The 19,985-nt window shown below is 45.6% G+C and overlaps 1 protein-coding gene across 1 annotated transcript in view; it reads left to right on the top strand.

The window, feature by feature from the left end:
- Positions 1–7,979: 7,979 nt before the first annotated feature.
- The window catches only part of LOC122935282, a 30,969-nt gene continuing 18,963 nt past the window's right edge, over positions 7,980–19,985 (top strand). Inside the window, exon 1 of the mRNA XM_044291044.1 lies at positions 7,980–8,307. Coding sequence (XP_044146979.1) covers positions 8,124–8,307 — 184 coding nt within the window. The 5' untranslated portion in view covers positions 7,980–8,123. The remainder of the gene's footprint in view (positions 8,308–19,985) is intronic.

Here is a 19,985-nt window from a genome sequence, read left to right as displayed (position 1 = left end):
ACTGATCACCCCCCCTGTAAGGCTCCATTCAGACATCCGCATGATTTTTTACGGATCCATGGATACATGGATCGGATCCACAAAACGCATGCGGACGTCTGAATGGAGCCTTACAGGGGGGTTATCAATGACAGGGGGTGATCAGGGTAATCAGGGTGATCACCCCCCTGTCACTGATCACCCCCCCCTGTAAGGCTCCATTCAGACATCCGCATGATTTTTTACGGATCCATGGATCGGATCCACAAAACGCATGCGGACGTCTGAATGGAGCCTTACAGGGGGGTTATCAATGACAGGGGGGTGATCAGGGAGTGTATATGGGTGATCACCCGCCTGTCATTGATCACCCCCTGTAAGGCTCCATTCAGACGTCCGCATGTGTTTTGCGGATCCGATCCATGTATCCATGGATCCGTAAAAATCATGCGGACGTCTGAATGGAGCCTTACAGGGGAGTGATCAATGACAGGGGGGTGATCAATGACAGGGGGTGATCAGGGAGTGTATATGGGTGATCACCCGCCTGTCATTGATCACCCCCCTGTAAGGCTCCATTCAGACGTCCGTATGCTTTTTGCGGCTCCGATCCATGTATCCGTGGATCCGTAAAAATCATACGGACGTCTGAACGGAGCCTGACAGGGGGGTGATCAATGACAGGGCGGTGATCAATGACAGGGGGGTGATCAGGGAGTTTATATGGGGTGATCATGGGTGATCAGGGGTTTATAAGGGGTTAATAAGTGACGGGGGGGGGGGGTGTAGTGTAGTGTGGTGTTTGGTGCGACTGTACTGACCTACCTGAGTCCTCTGGTGGTCGATCCTAACAAAAGGGACCACCAGAGGACCAGGTAGGAGGTATATTAGACGCTGTTATGAAAACAGCGTCTAATATACCTGTTAGGGGTTAAAAAATTCGGATCTCCAGCCTGCCAGCGAGCGATCGCCGCTGGCAGGCTGGAGATCCACTCGCTTACCTTCCGTTCCTGTGAGCGCGCGCGCCTGTGTGCGCGCGTTCACAGGAAATCTCGGCTCTCGCGGGAGGACGCGTATATGCGTCCACCCAGAAGAGCAGGGCCGTCGGCAGGACGCAATCCTGCGTACGGCGGTCCTGTAGTGGTTAAGAAGCTAAAAGCTTTCAAAATTACAGGGACGGGATCCTGCTGTATCTGCCAGGATCACTGAAAACTCACATCCACTCACCCACATTCAATGCTGACCGCTACATCTAAGGCCTCTTGCACACGACCGTATGGCTTTTTCAGTGTTTTGCGGTCTGTTTTTCACAGATCCGTTGTTCAGTTCTTTGTTTCTGTTGTGTTTCTGTTTCTGTTCCGTTATTCCATTTCGTTTTTCCGTAAGGCATATACAGTATACAGTAATTACATAGAAAGAATTGGGCTGGACATAAAATTTTCAATAGATGGTTCTGCAAAAACGGAACGGATACGGAAGACATACGGATGCATTTCCATATGTGTTCCTTTTTTTGCGGACCCATTGACTTGAATGGAGCCACGGAACATGATTTGCGGGCAATAATAGAACATGTTCTATCTTTCAACGGAATGGAAAAAACGGAAACGGAATGCATACGGCGTACATTCCGTTTTTTTGTGGAACCATTGAAATGAATGGTTCCGTAGATGGACTATATACGGAACGCAAAAAACGGCCTAAGGGGTTTATAGAGGTAGGTGCTTTCTCTCTGAGACCATCACCCCCCTGATACATTAGCGGGATACTGATGGTTGCCATGGCACCTGAAATCCTTACAAAGGCCTCTAGCCATTTCCTATTTGTAAAAAAATAAAGCAAATTAAAACTAATCAATGATCTACCCTGTCAGGTGAATGCCATAAAATAAATACCTATGTCAGAACCTTGCCCCCCAAAAATCACAATATCAAGTAATCAAAAAGTCATATGTACTCTAAAAATGATATCAATGAAAATGTCACCCCCCCAAAAAAAAAAAAAAAATCCTCAAACAAGATGCCGCCAGAAAACAACAGAAACACAAATACGGCTCTCAGAAAAAAGGAAACATAAAAACATAATTTTTCAAAAATGCCTGTAAAATGGTGTAAAAATAGTAAGGCCTCTTTCACACAGGCATCATGGATTTGGGCCGGATAAGATGCGGGTGCGTCGCGGGAAAATGTGCGATTTTTCTGCGAGAGTGCAAAACATTATAATGCGATTTGCATGCGCGTGAGAAAAATCGGCATGTTTGGGTTAGGTGTTGTGTAGATTGTATTATTTTCCCTTATAACATGGTTCTTAATACAGAATGCTTAGTAAAATAGGGCTGGAGGGGTTAAAAAAAATTATAAATAATTTAACTCACCTTAATCCACTTGTTCGCGAAGCCCGGCTTCTCTTTCTTCTTTCTTCAGGACCTGGGTAAAGGACCTTTGATTACATGATCATCACATGATGGTGGATCATGGTGATGGATCATGTGACGGACCATGTGATGAGTGCAGTGACGTCACCACATGTCCTTTTCCTCCTGCACAGCAAGGAAGAAGAAAGAAGAGAAGCTGGGCTGCGCGAACAAGTGGATTAGGATGAGGTAAATTATTTTTAACCATGCGTGAATATCGCACCGCATCCGCACTTAATTGCGGACGCTTGCGATTTTCACGCAGCCCCATTCACTTCTATGGGGCCTGCGTTGTGTGAAAAATGCACAAAATAGAGCATGCTGCGATTTTCACGCAACACACAAGGGATGCGTGAAAATCACTGCTCATGTGCACAGCCCCATAGAAATGAATGGCTCCGGATTCAGTGCGGGTGCAATGCATTCACCTCACGCATTGCACCCGCGCGGAAATCTAGCCCGTGTGAAAGAGGCCTAAAACCTAAAACAAAAAAAATAAAATAAAATTTATATATTTGTTATTGTACTGAACAGCAGAATAATGATAACATGTAATTTTTCCCACAAGGCACCTCACCATAACAAAACCCCAAAAAACAAAGGTAAGATTGTTGCTTTTTCCTGAATCCCAAAAAGCAATCAAAAACTGGTACGCACCCCAAAATAGTACTAAAGATAATGGCAACTTATCCCACAAACAATTATCCCTCATACAGCTCCATCGAGATATACTGCTATCCCAGAGGATGTTTGAAAGCAACATGGAGTCTGTAGACCAATACATCAAAATATGCGGTGCAAATGCAAAAAGTGGTCCCTTTTGAATCTTGCAGTTTATCCCCTTGGAGACCCTTAACACATTAGTACATTATGGCCACCAGTGCCTTGGCGACCTATGATGTACTAGTATGTAAAGTTGATCATGTGGGCACTGGAGAAGTCCGTGTGTGATCAATACAGGGGCCTGGCAGCCACTGACAGCTGATTGTGGCATACGGGGGATTTGCAACTCCATTTCCATCTCCACTGGGTCTCCGTGCTGTGGTGACAGGGACCCGATGGCTGAGAAGGCAACCTGATGCCTTGCCTCTTATGGATGCCTAGGAGATCCAGCCCCTTAGGCAACTGTCAGTGTATTACACTGGTAATACACTGACAGGCAATGCATTACAATACACATGTATTGTAATGCATTTCAGGGGGGATCCCATATGGGGTCGTAAAACACCCCATATGGGGTCATAAACTGCTGTATGGGCACACGGCATTGCGCAGAAGGAAAGGAACGCCATGTGGTTTTTTGAAAGCAGATTTCACTGGGATAATTTGACAGTTGAAGACCCCCTGATGCACCCCTATAGTAGAAAGTCCCAAAAATGACTCCATTTTGGAAACTACACAATAAGGTGGCAGTTTTGTTGGTACTATTTTAGGGTACATATGATTTTTTGGTTGCTCTATACTACACTTTTTGTGAGGCAAGGTAACAAAAAATCGCTGTTTTGGCACCGTTTATTTTTTGTTGCAATGTTCATCTGACAGGTTAGATCATGTGGTATTTTTTTTAGAGAAGGTTTATACGGACGTGACAATACCAAATATGACAACTTTTTAGTTTTTTGGTTCAGTTTTACATAATAAAGGATTTTTGAAAAAAAAAAAATCATTTTTTAGTGTCTCCATATTCTGAAAGCCATTGTTTTTTTTAATTTTTTGGGCGACTGTCTTATGTAAGGGCTCATTTTTTTCATTATGAGATGACGGTTTGATTGGAACTATTTAAGGGTTCATAAGACTTTTTAATCGCTTGGTATTACACTTTTTGTGATGTAAGGTGACAAAAATAGCTTTTTTAACACTTATTTTTTTTACAGTGTTCACCTAAGGGGTTAGTTCATGTGATATTTTTATACAGTATGTTCTTATGGACACGGGGATACCTAATATGTATACTTTTTAATTTATTTATGTTTTACACAATAACAGCATTTTTGAATTTAAAAAAAATCATGTTTCATTGTCTTCATATTCTGAGAGCCATAGTTTTTTTTATTTTTTGGGCTATTGTCTTAGGTAGGGTCTCATTTTTTGCAGGACGAGATGACGGTTTTATTAGCACTATTTTGGGGTGCCTTTGACTTTTTGATCGCTTGATATTACACTTTTTGTTATGCAAGGTGACAAAAAAATTGCTTTCATGACACCGATTTTTTTTTTGTTCTTTTTACGGTGTTCATCTGAGGGGTTAGGTCATGTGATATTTTTAAGTATCAGGTCGCTACAGATGTGGAGCTACCTAATATGTCTACTTTTTTAATTTATGTAAGTTTTACACAATGATATCATTTTTGAAACAAACAAAATCATGTTTTAGTGTCTCCATAATCTGAGAGCCATAGATTTTTCAGTTTTTGGGTGATTGTCTTAGGTAGGGTATCATTTTTGTGGGATGAGATGATGGTTTGATTGGCACTATTTTGGGGTGCATATGACTTTTTGATCGCTTGCTATTACACTTTGTGCGATGTAAGGTGACTCAAAATTGCTTTTTTGACAGCGTTTTTATTTTTTACAGTGTTCATCTGAGGGGTTAGATCATGTAGTACTTTTATAGAGCAGGTTGTTACGGATGCGGCAATACCTAATTTGTCTACTTTAAAAAAAAAAAAATACTTTTACACAATAAAAGCATTTTTGAAACAAAAAAAAATCATGTTTTAGTGTCTCCATAGTCTGAGAGCCATATTTTTTCATTTATTTTTTGGGTGATTGTCTTAGGTAGGGGCAAATTTTTTGGGGGATGAGGTGACGATTAGATTGGTACCATTTTGGGGGGCAAACGCCTTTTTGATTGCTTGGTGTTGCACTTTTAGTGATGTAAGGTGACCCAAAAATGTTTTTTTTTTAGCACAGCTTTTATTTTATTTTTGGACGGTGTTTACCTCAGGTGTTAGGTTATGTGATATCTTTATAGAGCCGGTCGATGCGGACGCAGCGATACCTAATATGTCTACTGATATTTTTTTCCCCATTTTTAATTTTTTTTTACTTTATTTGAGGAAAAGGAAGCTTTTTTATAACTTGACACTTAATTTTTTTGTAAAACTTTTTGTAAAACTTTTTTTAGTTTAATTTTTGGTCCTACTCTGGGACTTCAACATTTGAGGGCCCGCAGCACATCAAAGGTTAATGCGCTGGCATCTGTGTTTTCACCAATGTCGGCGCATACAGCAGGGTTCCGTCTATCAGTCACTGCCAGACCCCTGCCGCTGATTGGGTGGACGCAGCTCCTGCACCCGCCCGATCAGCCCGCCGCAATAGTAAGGCGCTGGGCGACAAGTCACGTCCCACTGTGCCGCACTATTATGGCACTGGTCGGGAAGTGGTTAATAATAAAGACTGCACTGTATAGTCCTTCTTCATTGGTATTGGCCATGCTGCACCTTTAAACAGTGCCTGTTGATGGTATGGTGTCTGGCTGGTTAGGTGGAGGGACAATATGCATATTATTGCTGTTCTTTCTTGCAATCTCCTGCAAGTTATTTGACAGAATGTTAATCAGCTCTGGCATTCCCACTTCTCCAACCCCAGAGCTCTCCTGCCCTACTAGTGGAAGCCCTTCTTCTGCCATCTGCTTTTCCTCCTTTTCCACATCATCTAATATTGATGAGAATATGTCATCAGGAACATCCAGCTCCTCCTATCTCTGCATCTTGCCTACTTTTCTAGGACATGGAGACTTTGAAGGAAGATTTGGAAGAAGTAAAGCCAGCAAAAGATGATTATGGTCATCATTAAGACTATTGCTCCCCTGTATGACTGGATGATATTGATTGGCACACTGGCACTGGAATAAGAAAGTTTTTCATTTTATTGGTATTGAATTACATTTGTAGCTGATGTAGGAATAAGTAAATGTAGGAATCTATATATAAAAAGAAGGAAGTATATATGTGTGTATGTATCAGTGGCGTACCGCTCGCTATGGGGCCCAGTGGCATCCCGGATCGCTATGGGGCCTGTGAGTTTGGGGGCCCGGCATGGCTGAATGGCCCCGCCCCCTCACTTTCTAGTCTTATGGCTTACAAGCCGGTTTACACAGCAGCAGAGGAAGGGAGCATCAGTGGTGTACTGAGGGGTGGGCGTGGGAGGCGATCTGGCCCGGGTGCCATCTCTCAGGAGGGTGCCAGAAGCAATGAGCAGTTCCATCAATACAGGGAGCTGCGGTCCTGTCACTCACCCCTCAGCTCCCCGCGCTCCTCCCCTCCTTCAGGCTGGCGGAGCTCTGAATGGTAAAGCAGGAAGGCTTCTCCCCGCTCCACCATTCAGCCTGCAGACACAGATCGCGCTGTCAGCCGGTGTGGGCAGAGCCCGCAGCCCAGAAATCTGCATAAGCCCTGCCCACACAGTGCTGCAGAGCGATCTATGCCTGCAGGAGAGGTATGTGAGCTTCAGGAATGGGGCAGAAGGCATTACTACTATGGAGGGGGCACAAAAGGCATTACTACTATGGAGGAGGCACAGAAGGCATTACTAATGTGAATGGGGCACAATGGGCATTTCAACTATGGAGGCGGCACAGAGCCAGTGGGCATTACTACAATGAAGGGGGTACAGAGGACATTATTACTGTGAAGGGGGCACAGTGGGCATTACTAGCACAGTGGGCATTACTACTATTAATGGGCACAATGGGCATTATTACTGTGAAGGGGATACAATGGGCATTATTACTATGAAGGGGATACAATGGAGATTATTACTATAAAGGAGGCACAATGGGGATTATTACTGTGAAGGGGCACAAATAGGGCATTACAACAAGTGATGAGTGGCAGTAGTCATATTCGAATTCACGATATTTCGAATATTCGTTATATTCAGCGATTTTTTTTTTCGAATTTTTCAATTGCTGAGCAAAACCATGATTCCTCCCTGCTTCTTGCTTGTGGGCCAATGAGTCATAGAACTATATCTAAAATATTTGTTTTTTTGAATATTCGTAATATTCTAAAATAAGAATATATAGCAATACAGCCAATATTAGAAAAAAAAATAATGTAGAGCAATTTAGCTAATATAGTGCTATAATCTTTTTTTTTTATAGTTGCAATTTTTTTCCAATCTGAACTTCAGATGAGAAAAATTACAACTATTAGACAAAGAAGATTATAGCACTATATTAGCTAAATTGCTCTATATTCGTTTTTTTCTAATATTCGCTATATATTCTTGTTTTAGAATATTATGAATATTCTAAAAAACGAATATAGCGAATACAGCAATATAGCTAATATTCAAAAAAACAAAAACAAATATAGAGCATTCTAATAGTTGAATTTTTTTTCCAATCTGAACTTCAGATGAGAAAAAAAAATTACAACTATTACCCTGGGTTCACACCTGAGCGTTTTACAGCGCGTTCAAACGCGCTGTAAAACGTGCAAGACATGAAATCCAATGCTTCCCTATGGGAAGGGTTCACACCTGGGCGTTTTACAACGCGTTCAAACGCGCTGTAAAACGCCCGACGCTCAAACAAGTGCTTGAGCTTTTTTTTGGGCGTTTGTCGCGCGTTTTGGCCCATAGACTTCAATGGGAACGCGCAACGCTTGATTTTAGCGCGTTTTTGACACATAAAACGCGCGTTCGAACGCGCGTCTTGGATTTTGCAACATGCTGGAAAAGGCACAACACCAGGTGCAAAGCACAGTTTTGGAGAGAAGCCAGCATGGAGGAGTCCGGCTGTGACACAGAGACCCTCATCAGGCTGGTGCAAGCCAAACGCTGCCTGTATGATACGCAGGATGGCAACTACAAAAATAGGAGGAGCAGGCAGCAGGCCTGGGAGGATATTGCCAAAAGCATCTGGCCAGATTGGAGCAGTTTAACCAAGACAGTGAAACAGGGAAAAGGTATTTCCATGTGTGTTGTAAAGTGAAAGTAAACTCCTTGTGTGCAGTGGTGTACCAACTATATGTCATAGCCCTGGCCAGCTCTACCTGCAGCCCTCCAGCTGTTGTCAAACGCCACCTCCACAAATGCTGCCCTGTATTTTACTTGCTGGAGCCTGTGCAGGCATGCATGGACTTGGGTTTTTTAGCAACAGCTAGAGGGACGCAGCATCACCATCCCTGTTCTTGTATATGGGCACTCAGTGGCCTTAGTTTACAAAGAATAATGTGCACATTACATGTTGTAATAGTGTCCCCTCGCCCCTTTATTTTTTAGTACTGTCCTGGTTCACCCTCCCCCACATTCTGGTACAATGCAATGGGCCAGTATGATCAATTTGCAGTGGTTCCACTATCTTGTGCCAGACTGCGCTCTTTCAATCCGCAAATGTAGTGGCATTTTGAAATGTAGGCCTAAGTTTGGTTTGAGGGATTTGAATCCTAAGTTGTTATTGATATTGTGTATTTTTTAGAATGAGACTGTTTGTGGGCTATGGGTGGCAAGGCATATGTTAGGTGTTTGGGTTTGTAACGTGCCAGTATTGGGCACCTTGATGGGATCCGTTATTTCACCCTCCTTGGCTTATATTCTACTGGCCGAGTATTGGCCACTTAAATGGGACACATAATTTCGCCCATATTTCTAAACCCTTGTTAATGGGCGACTATTGATGGCCACTATAGGGGCATCCTCAAGGGGCACTATATAGGAAAAATAAAAAACAAATGCACAAAAGATCGTTTCCAAATTTTTCATTTAGCCCTAGTCATAATCAAACAAATTAGAAAATCAAATAATATGTAAACACACTTTTCTGACAAAAAATATAAATGAACAGAAACTTAGATGGCTTCCAACTGCCATGGTAACGCCCCATGTGGGCTCACAAAATATGTGTTGAAGTGGTCCCGGACAGCTGCACCGTGCCGGGTCCCACGCCCACCGCTCTGATTCCGACTCTCCAACGAATGGCTGAGGGAATCTTCGAAATTAAACCCATCCCGTAGACGTACAAAATTGTGCAGAGCACACGCTGCCTTCACGGCCGAGATAGCGGTCTCCAATTTTAAATAAATGGGCGAATGGAGAAAGCGCCATTTGTTCGCTAAAATCCCAAAGGCGCACTCCACCACCCTGCGTGCCCTTGTCAGCCGGTAATTAAATACACGCCTGGCAATGGAGAGTCCCCGGCTGGAGTACGGCCTCATCAGATGCTCCCCCAGCGCAAAGGCCTCGTCCCCCACAAAAACGAAGGGCATAGCGGGAAAAGTGGTCCCAGGCAGTGTGGTGTTCCCCGGGAGGTCCAGCTCATTATTATTGAGCATTTGCCCAAAGGCCGAATGCCCGAAAACAGCGGAGTCTGAGCTGCTGCCGTAGGACCCCACATCAATGTATCGGAAGCAATAGTTTGCATCAGCCACCGCAAAAAGAACAAAAGAAAAATATTTTTTATAATTAAAAAATTGACTCCCGCTCCTTATGGGCTTCTGAACGCGGATATGCTTCCCGTCTATTGCGCCGACACAGTTTGGGAAATTGCAGGATTGGAAAAACAGATCCGCAATTTGCAGCCAGTCCTCCTTCTGTGGTTGGGCCATCACAGCAGGATAAAGGACGTCCCAAATTGCCACGCAGGTTTCACGGATGATCATGCTGGCTGTGGACTTCCCAATGAGAAAGGCAAAGTGGAGACTGGCCAATGACTGTCCGGTAGCTAAATACCTGAAACAAATGTAAGAAAATAAAGAGATATTAACGGATGCTTTTTTTTTCCTTTTTCATAGTCAACACTAGGGATGAGCGAACTCGAACTGTATAGTTCGGGTTCGTACCGAATTTTGGGGTGTCCGTGACACGGACCCGAACCCGGACATTTTCGTAAAAGTCCGGGTTCGGGTTCGGTGTTCGTCGCTTTCTTCGCGCTTTTGTGACGCTTTCTTGGCGCTTTTTGAAAGGCTGCAAAGCAGCCAAACAACAAGCGTCATACTACTTGCCCCAAGAGGCCATCACAGCCATGCCTACTATTGGCATGGCTGTGATTGGCCAGAGCACCATGTGACCCAGCCTCTATTTAAGCTGGAGTCACATAGCGCCGCCCGTCACTCTGCTCTGATTAGCGTAGGGAGAGGTTGCGGCTGCGACAGTAGGGCGAGATTAGGCAGATTAACTCCTCCAAAGGACTTGATTAACTGAACGATCTGCAGCTGTGGATCATTGAGCTGCTGATCCTCAATTGCTCACTGTTTTTAGGCTGCCCAGACCGTTTGTCAGTCACATTTTTCTGGGGTGATCGGCGGCCATTTTGTGTCTTGTGGTGCGCCAGCACAAGCTGCGACCAAGTGCATTTAACCCTCAATGGTGTGGTTGTTTTTTGGCTAAAGCCTACATCAGGGTGAAGCTGTCACACCAAGTGCATTTAACCAGCAATAGTCTGTTCATTTTTTGGCCATATACAAAATCAGGGGCAAGCTGCGCCTGTCACCAAGTGCATTTAACCCTCAATGGTGTGGTTGTTTTTTGGCTAAAGCCTACATCAGGGTGAAGCTGTCACACCAAGTGCATTTAACCAGCAATAGTCTGTTCATTTTTTGGCCATATACTAAATCAGGGGCAAGCTGCGCCTGTCACCAAGTGCATTTAACCCTCAATGGTGTGGTTGTTTTTTGGCTAAAGCCTACATCAGGGTGAAGCTGTCACACCAAGTGCATTTAACCAGCAATAGTCTGTTTATTTTTTGGCCATATCCCAGTCTAATTCTGTCACTAAATCCATACCGGTCACCCAGCGCCTAAATACTAGGCCTCAAATTTATATCCCGCTAAATCTGTCCTTAGTGCTGTAGCTGGGCGAGTTATTTAGTGTCCGTTCAAGCACATTTCTTGTTCTGGGTTGAAATACAATTCCCAATTTAGCAATTTCATAATTTAGTGGTTTCTGCTATATCAGAGCTATTTGAAATCTATCCCTAAAAGGGTATATAATATTCAAGGTGAACATTGGGTCATTCAGAATAACTTCACACACACCCGCTACTGTGTATTTCCAAGTCTAATTCTGGCACTAAACCCATACCTGTCACCCAGCGCCTAAATACTAGGCCTCAAATTTATATCCCGCTAAATCTGTCCTTAGTGCTGTAGCTGGGCGAGTTATTTAGTGTCCGTTCAAGCACATTTCTTGTTCTGGGTTGAAATACAATTCCCAATTTAGCAATTTCATAATTTAGTGGTTTCTGCTATATCAGAGCTATTTGAAATCTATCCCTAAAAGGGTATATAATATTCAAGGTGCACATTGGGTCATTCAGAATAACTTCACACACACCCGCTACTGTGTATTTCCAAGTCTAATTCTGGCACTAAACCCATACCTGTCACCCAGCGCCTAAATACTAGGCCTCAAATTTATATCCCGCTAAATCTGTCCTTAGTGCTGTAGCTGGGCGAGTTATTTAGTGTCCGTTCAAGCACATTTCTTGTTCTGGGTTGAAATACAATTCCCAATTTAGCAATTTCATAATTTAGTGGTTTCTGCTATATCAGAGCTATTTGAAATCTATCCCTAAAAGGGTATATAATATTCAAGGTGCACATTGGGTCATTCAGAATAACTTCACACACACCCGCTACTGTGTATTTCCAAGTCTAATTCTGGCACTAAACCCATACCTGTCACCCAGCGCCTAAATACTAGGCCTCAAATTTATATCCCGCTAAATCTGTCCTTAGTGCTGTAGCTGGGCGAGTTATTTAGTGTCCGTTCAAGCACATTTCTTGTTCTGGGTTGAAATACAATTCCCAATTTAGCAATTTCATAATTTAGTGGTTTCTGCTATATCAGAGCTATTTGAAATCTATCCCTAAAAGGGTATATAATATTCAAGGTGCACATTGGGTCATTCAGAATAACTTCACACACACCCGCTACTGTGTATTTCCAAGTCTAATTCTGTCACTAAACCCATACCTGTCACCCAGCGCCTAAATACTAGGCCTCAAATTTATATCCCGCTAAATCTGTCCCTAGTGCTGTAGCTGGGCGAGTTATTTAGTGTCCGTTCAAGCACATTTCTTGTTCTGGGTTGAAATACAATTCCCAATTTAGCAATTTCATAATTTAGTGGTTTCTGCTATATCAGAGCTATTTGAAATCTATCCCTAAAAGGGTATATAATATTCAAGGTGCACATTGGGTCATTCAGAATAACTTCACACACACCCGCTACTGTGTATTTCCAAGTCTAATTCTGGCACTAAACCCATACCTGTCACCCAGCGCCTAAATACTAGGCCTCAAATTTATATCCCGCTAAATCTGTCCCTAGTGCTGTAGCTGGGCGAGTTATTTAGTGTCCGTTCAAGCACATTTCTTGTTCTGGGTTGAAATACAATTCCCAATTTAGCAATTTCATAATTTAGTGGTTTCTGCTATATCAGAGCTATTTGAAATCTATCCCTAAAAGGGTATATAATATTCAAGGTGCACATTGGGTCATTCAGAATAACTTCACACACACCCGCTACTGTGTATTTCCAAGTCTAATTCTGGCACTAAACCCATACCTGTCACCCAGCGCCTAAATACTAGGCCTCAAATTTATATCCCGCTAAATCTGTCCTTAGTGCTGTAGCTGGGCGAGTTATTTAGTGTCCGTTCAAGCACATTTCTTGTTCTGGGTTGAAATACAATTCCCAATTTAGCAATTTCATAATTTAGTGGTTTCTGCTATATCAGAGCTATTTGAAATCTATCCCTAAAAGGGTATATAATATTCAAGGTGCACATTGGGTCATTCAGAATAACTTCACACACACCCGCTACTGTGTATTTCCAAGTCTAATTCTGGCACTAAACCCATACCTGTCACCCAGCGCCTAAATACTAGGCCTCAAATTTATATCCCGCTAAATCTGTCCTTAGTGCTGTAGCTGGGCGAGTTATTTAGTGTCCGTTCAAGCACATTTCTTGTTCTGGGTTGAAATACAATTCCCAATTTAGCAATTTCATAATTTAGTGGTTTCTGCTATATCAGAGCTATTTGAAATCTATCCCTAAAAGGGTATATAATATTCAAGGTGCACATTGGGTCATTCAGAATAACTTCACACACACCCGCTACTGTGTATTTCCAAGTCTAATTCTGGCACTAAACCCATACCTGTCACCCAGCGCCTAAATACTAGGCCTCAAATTTATATCCCGCTAAATCTCTCGTTACCGCTGTCCTGTTGTGGCTGGGAAAGTTATTTAGTGTCCGTCAAAGCACATTTTTTGTTCTGGGTTGAAATACAATTCCCAATTTAGCAATTTCATAATTTAGTCGTTTCTGCTATATCAGAGCTATTTGAAATCTATCCCTAAAAGGGTATATAATATTCAAGGTGCACATTGGGTCATTCAGAATAACTTCACACACACCCGCTACTGTGTATTTCCAAGTCTAATTCTGTCACTAAACCCATACCTGTCACCCAGCGCCTAAATACTAGGCCTCAAATTTATATCCTGCTAAATCTCTCGTTAACGCTGTCCTGTTGTGGCTGGGAAAGTTATTTAGTGTCCGTCAAAGCACATTTTTTGTTCTGGGTTTAAATACAATTCCCAATTTAACAATTTCATAATTTAGTGGTTTCTGCTATATCAGAGCTATTTGAAATCTATCCCTAAAAGGGTATATAATATTCAAGGTGCACATTGGGTCATTCAGAATAACTTCACACACACCCGCTACTGTGTATTTCCAAGTCTAATTCTGTCACTAAACCCATACCTGTCACCCAGCGCCTAAATACTAGGCCTCAAATTTATATCCTGCTAAATCTCTCGTTACCGCTGTCCTGTTGTGGCTGGGAAAGTTATTTAGTGTCCGTCAAAGCACATTTTTTGTTCTGGGTTGAAGTACAATTCCCAATTTAGCAATTTCATAATTTAGTGGTTCCTGCTATATCAGAGCTATTTGAAATCTATCCCAAAAAGGGTATATAATATTCAAGGTGCACATAGGGTCATTCAGAATAACTTCACACACACGCTTCTGTGCATTTCCAAGTCTAATTCTGTCACTAAATCCATACCGGTCACCCAGCGCCTAAATACTAGGCCTCAAATTTATATCCCGCTGAATTTGAATACAATACATTGGGCCAAATAATATATTTGTTGTTGTGGTGAACCATAACAATGAGAAAAACATCTAGTAAGGGACGCGGACGTGGACATGGTCGTGGTGGTGTTAGTGGACCCTCTGGTGCTGGGAGAGGACGTGGCCGTTCTGCCACATCCACACGTCCTAGTGTACCAACTACCTCAGGTCCCAGTAGCCGCCAGAATTTACAGCGATATATGGTGGGGCCCAATGCCGTTCTAAGGATGGTAAGGCCTGAGCAGGTACAGGCATTAGTCAATTGGGTGGCCGACAGTGGATCCAGCACGTTCACATTATCTCCCACCCAGTCTTCTGCAGAAAGCGCACAGATGGCGCCTGAAAACCAACCCCATCAGTCTGTCACATCACCCCCATGCATACCAGGGAAACTGTCTCAGCCTCAAGTTATGCAGCAGTCTCTTATGCTGTTTGAAGACTCCGCTGGCAGGGTTTCCCAAGGGCATCCACCTAGCCCTTCCCCAGCGGTGAAAGACATAGAATGCACTGACGCACAACCACTTATGTTTCCTGATGATGAGGACATGGGAATACCACCTCAGCATGTCTCTGATGATGACGAAACACAGGTGCCAACTGCTGCGTCTTTCTGCAGTGTGCAGACTGAACAGGAGGTCAGGGATCAAGACTGGGTGGAAGACGATGCAGGGGACGATGAGGTCCTAGACCCCACATGGAATGAAGGTCGTGCCACTGACTTTCACAGTTCGGAGGAAGAGGCAGTGGTGAGACCGAGCCAACAGCGTAGCAAAAGAGGGAGCAGTGGGCAAAAGCAGAACACCCGCCGCCAAGAGACTCCGCCTGCTACTGACCGCCGCCATCTGGGACCGAGCACCCCAAAGGCAGCTTCAAGGAGTTCCCTGGCATGGCACTTCTTCAAACAATGTGCTGACGACAAGACCCGAGTGGTTTGCACGCTGTGCCATCAGAGCCTGAAGCGAGGCATTAACGTTCTGAACCTGAGCACAACCTGCATGACCAGGCACCTGCATGCAAAGCATGAACTGCAGTGGAGTAAACACCTTAAAACCAAGGAAGTCACTCAGGCTCCCCCTGCTACCTCTTCTGCTGCTGCCGCCTCGGCCTATTCTGCTGCTGCCGCCTCGGCCTCTTCCTCCGCCTCTGGAGGAACGTTGGCACCTGCCGCCCAGCAAACAGGGGATGTACCACCAACACCACCACCACCACCTCCGTCACCAAGCGTCTCAACCATGTCACACGCCAGCGTTCAGCTCTCCATCTCACAAACATTTGATAGAAAGCGTAAATTCCCACCTAGCCACCCTCGATCCCTGGCCCTGAATGCCAGCATTTCTAAACTACTGGCCTATGAAATGCTGTCATTTAGGCTGGTGGACACAGACAGCTTCAAACAGCTCATGTCGCTTGCTGTCCCACAGTATGTTGTTCCCAGCCGGCACTACTTCTCCAAGAGAGCCGTGCCTTCCCTGCACAACCAAGTATCCGATAAAATCAAGTGTGCACTGCGCAACGCCATCTGTGGCAAGGTCCACCTAACCACAGATACGTGGACCAGTAAGCACGGCCAGGGACGCTATATCTCCCTAACTGCACACTGGGTAAATGTAGTGGCAGCTGGGCCCCAGGCGGAGAGCTGTTTGGCGCACGTCCTTCCGCCGCCAAGGATCGCAGGGCAACATTCTTTGCCTCCTGTTGCCACCTCCTCCTTCTCGGCTTCCTCCTCCTCTTCTTCCACCTGCTCATCCAGTCAGCCACACACCTTCACCACCAACTTCAGCACAGCCCGGGGTAAACGTCAGCAGGCCATTCTGAAGCTCATATGTTTGGGGGACAGGCCCCACACCGCACAGGAGTTGTGGCGGGGTATAGAACAACAGACCGACGAGTGGTTGCTGCCGGTGAGCCTCAAGCCCGGCCTGGTGGTGTGTGATAATGGGCGAAATCTCGTTGCAGCTCTGGGACTAGCCAATTTGACGCACATCCCTTGCTTGGCGCATGTGCTGAATTTGGTGGTGCAGAAGTTCATTCACAACTACCCCGACATGTCAGAGCTGCTGCATAAAGTGCGGGCCGTCTGTTCGCGCTTCCGGCGTTCACATCCTGCTGCTGCTCGCCTGTCTGCGCTACAGCGTAACTTCGGCCTTCCCACTCACCGCCTCATATGCGACGTGCCCACCAGGTGGAACTCCACCTTGCACATGCTGGACAGACTGTGCGAGCAGCAGCAGGCCATAGTGGAGTTTCAGCTGCAGCACGCACGGGTCAGTCGCACTACAGAACAGCACCACTTCACCACCAATGACTGGGCCTCCATGCGAGACCTGTGTGCCCTGTTGCGCTGTTTCGAGTACTCCACCAACATGGCCAGTGGCGATGACACCGTTATCAGCGTTACAATACCACTTCTATGTCTCCTTGAGAAAACACTTAGGGCGATGATGGAAGAGGAGGTGGCCCAGGAGGAGGAGGAGGAGGAGGAGGAAGAGGGGTCATTTTTAGCACTTTCAGGCCAGTCTCTTCGAAGTGACTCAGAGGGAGGTTTTTGGCAACAGCAGAGGCCAGGTACAAATGTGGCCAGCCAGGGCCCACTACTGGAGGACGAGGAGGACGAGGATGAGGAGGAGGTGGAGGAGGATGAGGATGAAGCATGGTCACAGCGGGGTGGCACCCAACGCAGCTCGGGTCCATCACTGGTGCGTGGCTGGGGGGAAAGGCAGGACGATGACGATACGCCTCCCACAGAGGACAGCTTGTCCTTATCCCTGGGCAGCCTGGCACACATGAGCGACTACATGCTGCAGTGCCTGCGCAACGACAGCAGAGTTGCCCACATTTTAACCTGTGCGGACTACTGGGTTGCCACCCTGCTGGATCCACGCTACAAAGACAATGTGCCCACCTTACTTCCTGCACTGGAGCGTGATAGGAAGATGCGCGAGTACAAGCGCACGTTGGTAGACGCGCTACTGAGAGCATTCCCAAATGTCACAGGGGAACAAGTGGAAGCCCAAGGCCAAGGCAGAGGAGGAGCAAGAGGTCGCCAAGGCAGCTGTGTCACGGCCAGCTCCTCTGAGGGCAGGGTTAGCATGGCAGAGATGTGGAAAAGTTTTGTCAACACGCCACAGCTAACTGCACCACCACCTGATACGCAACGTGTTAGCAGGAGGCAACATTTCACTAACATGGTGGAACAGTACGTGTGCACACCCCTCCACGTACTGACTGATGGTTCGGCCCCATTCAACTTCTGGGTCTCTAAATTGTCCACGTGGCCAGAGCTAGCCTTTTATGCCTTGGAGGTGCTGGCCTGCCCGGCAGCCAGCGTTTTGTCTGAACGTGTATTCAGCACGGCAGGGGGCGTCATTACAGACAAACGCAGCCGCCTTTCTACAGCCAATGTGGACAAGCTGACGTTCATAAAAATGAACCAGGCATGGATCCCACAGGACCTGTCCGTCCCTTGTCCAGATTAGACATTAACTACCTCCCCATAACCATATATTATTGGACTCCAGGGCACTTCCTCATTCAATCCTATTTTTATTTTCATTTTACCATTATATTGCGATGCTACCCAAAGTTGAATGAACCTCTCCTCTGCCTGTGTGCTAGGCCTAAATATATGCCAATGGACTGTTGCAGTGGTGGCTGACGTGAAGCCTCATTCTCTGCTATGACATGCAGACTAATTCTCTGCTGACATGAAGACAGATTCTCTGTTACGGGACCTCCCTCCTCTGCCTGGGTGCTGGGCCTAAATATATGCCAATGGACTGTTGCAGTGGTGGGTGACGTGAAGCCTCATTCTCTGCTATGACATGCAGACTAATTCTCTGCTGACATGAAGCCAGATTGTCTGTTACGGGACCTCTCTCCTCTGCCTGTGTGTGTGCTGGGCCTAAATATATGCCAATGGACTGTTGCAGTGGTGGCTGACGTGAAGCCTCATTCTCTGCTATGACATGCAGACTAATTCTCTGCTGACATGAAGACAGATTCTCTGTTACGGGACCTCTCTCCTCTGCCTGTGTGTGTGCTGGGCCTAAATATATGCCAATGGACTGTTGCAGTGGTGGCTGACGTGAAGCCTCATTCTCTGCTATGACATGCAGACTAATTCTCTGCTGACATGAAGACAGATTCTCTGTTACGGGACCTCCCTCCTCTGCCTGGGTGCTGGGCCTAAATATATGCCAATGGACTGTTGCAGTGGTGGGTGACGTGAAGCCTGATTCTCTGCTATGACATGCAGACTAATTCTCTGCTGACATGAAGACAGATTCTCTGTTACGGGACCTCTCTCCTCTGCCTGTGTGTGTGCTGGGCCTAAATATATGCCAATGGACTGTTGCAGTGGTGGCTGACGTGAAGCCTCATTCTCTGCTATGACATGCAGACTAATTCTCTGCTGACATGAAGACAGATTCTCTGTTACGGGACCTCTCTCCTCTGCCTGGGTGCTGGGCCTAAATATATGCCAATGGACTGTTGCAGTGGTGGCTGACGTGAAGCCTCATTCTCTGCTATGACATGCAGACTGATTCTCTGCTGACATGAAGCCAGATCGTCTGTTACGGGACCTCTCTGCTCTGCCTGTGTGCTAGGCCTAAATATATGCCAATGGACTGTTGCAGTGGTGGGTGACGTGAAGCCTCATTCTCTGCTATGACATGCAGACTGATTCTCTGCTGTCATGAAGCCAGATTGTCTGTTACGGGACCTCTCTGCTCTGCCTGTGTGCTAGGCCTAAATATATGCCAATGGACTGTTGCAGTGGTGGGTGACGTGAAGCCTCATTCTCTGCTATGACATGCAGACTGATTCTCTGCTGACATGAAGCCAGATTGTCTGTTACGGGACCTCTCTCCTCTGCCTGTGTGCTAGGCCTAAATATATGCCAATGGACTGTTGCAGTGGTGGCTGACGTGAAGCCTCATTCTCTGCTATGACATGCAGACTAATTCTCTGCTGACATGAAGCCAGATCCTCTGTTACGGGACCTCTCTCCTCTGCCTGTGTGTGTGCTGGGCCTAAATATATGCCAATGGACTGTTGCAGTGGTGGCTGACGTGAAGCCTCATTCTCTGCTATGACATGCAGACTGATTCTCTGCTGACATGAAGCCAGATTCTCTGTTACGGGACCTCTCTCCTCTGCCTGTGTGTGTGCTGGGCCTAAATATATGCCAATGGACTGTTGCAGTGGTGGCTGACGTGAAGCCTCATTCTCTGCTATGACATGCAGACTAATTCTCTGCTGACATGAAGACAGATTCTCTGTTACGGGACCTCTCTCCTCTGCCTGTGTGTGTGCTGGGCCTAAATATATGCCAATGGACTGTTGCAGTGGTGGCTGACGTGAAGCCTCATTCTCTGCTATGACATGCAGACTAATTCTCTGCTGACATGAAGACAGATTCTCTGTTACGGGACCTCCCTCCTCTGCCTGGGTGCTGGGCCTAAATATATGCCAATGGACTGTTGCAGTGGTGGG

Source organism: Bufo gargarizans, chromosome 4, assembly GCF_014858855.1.
Source record: "Bufo gargarizans isolate SCDJY-AF-19 chromosome 4, ASM1485885v1, whole genome shotgun sequence".
Lineage (NCBI taxonomy): Eukaryota > Metazoa > Chordata > Amphibia > Anura > Bufonidae > Bufo > Bufo gargarizans.
Note: the sequence above shows the minus strand (reverse complement) of the source record. Positions and strands in the feature narration are given on the sequence as shown.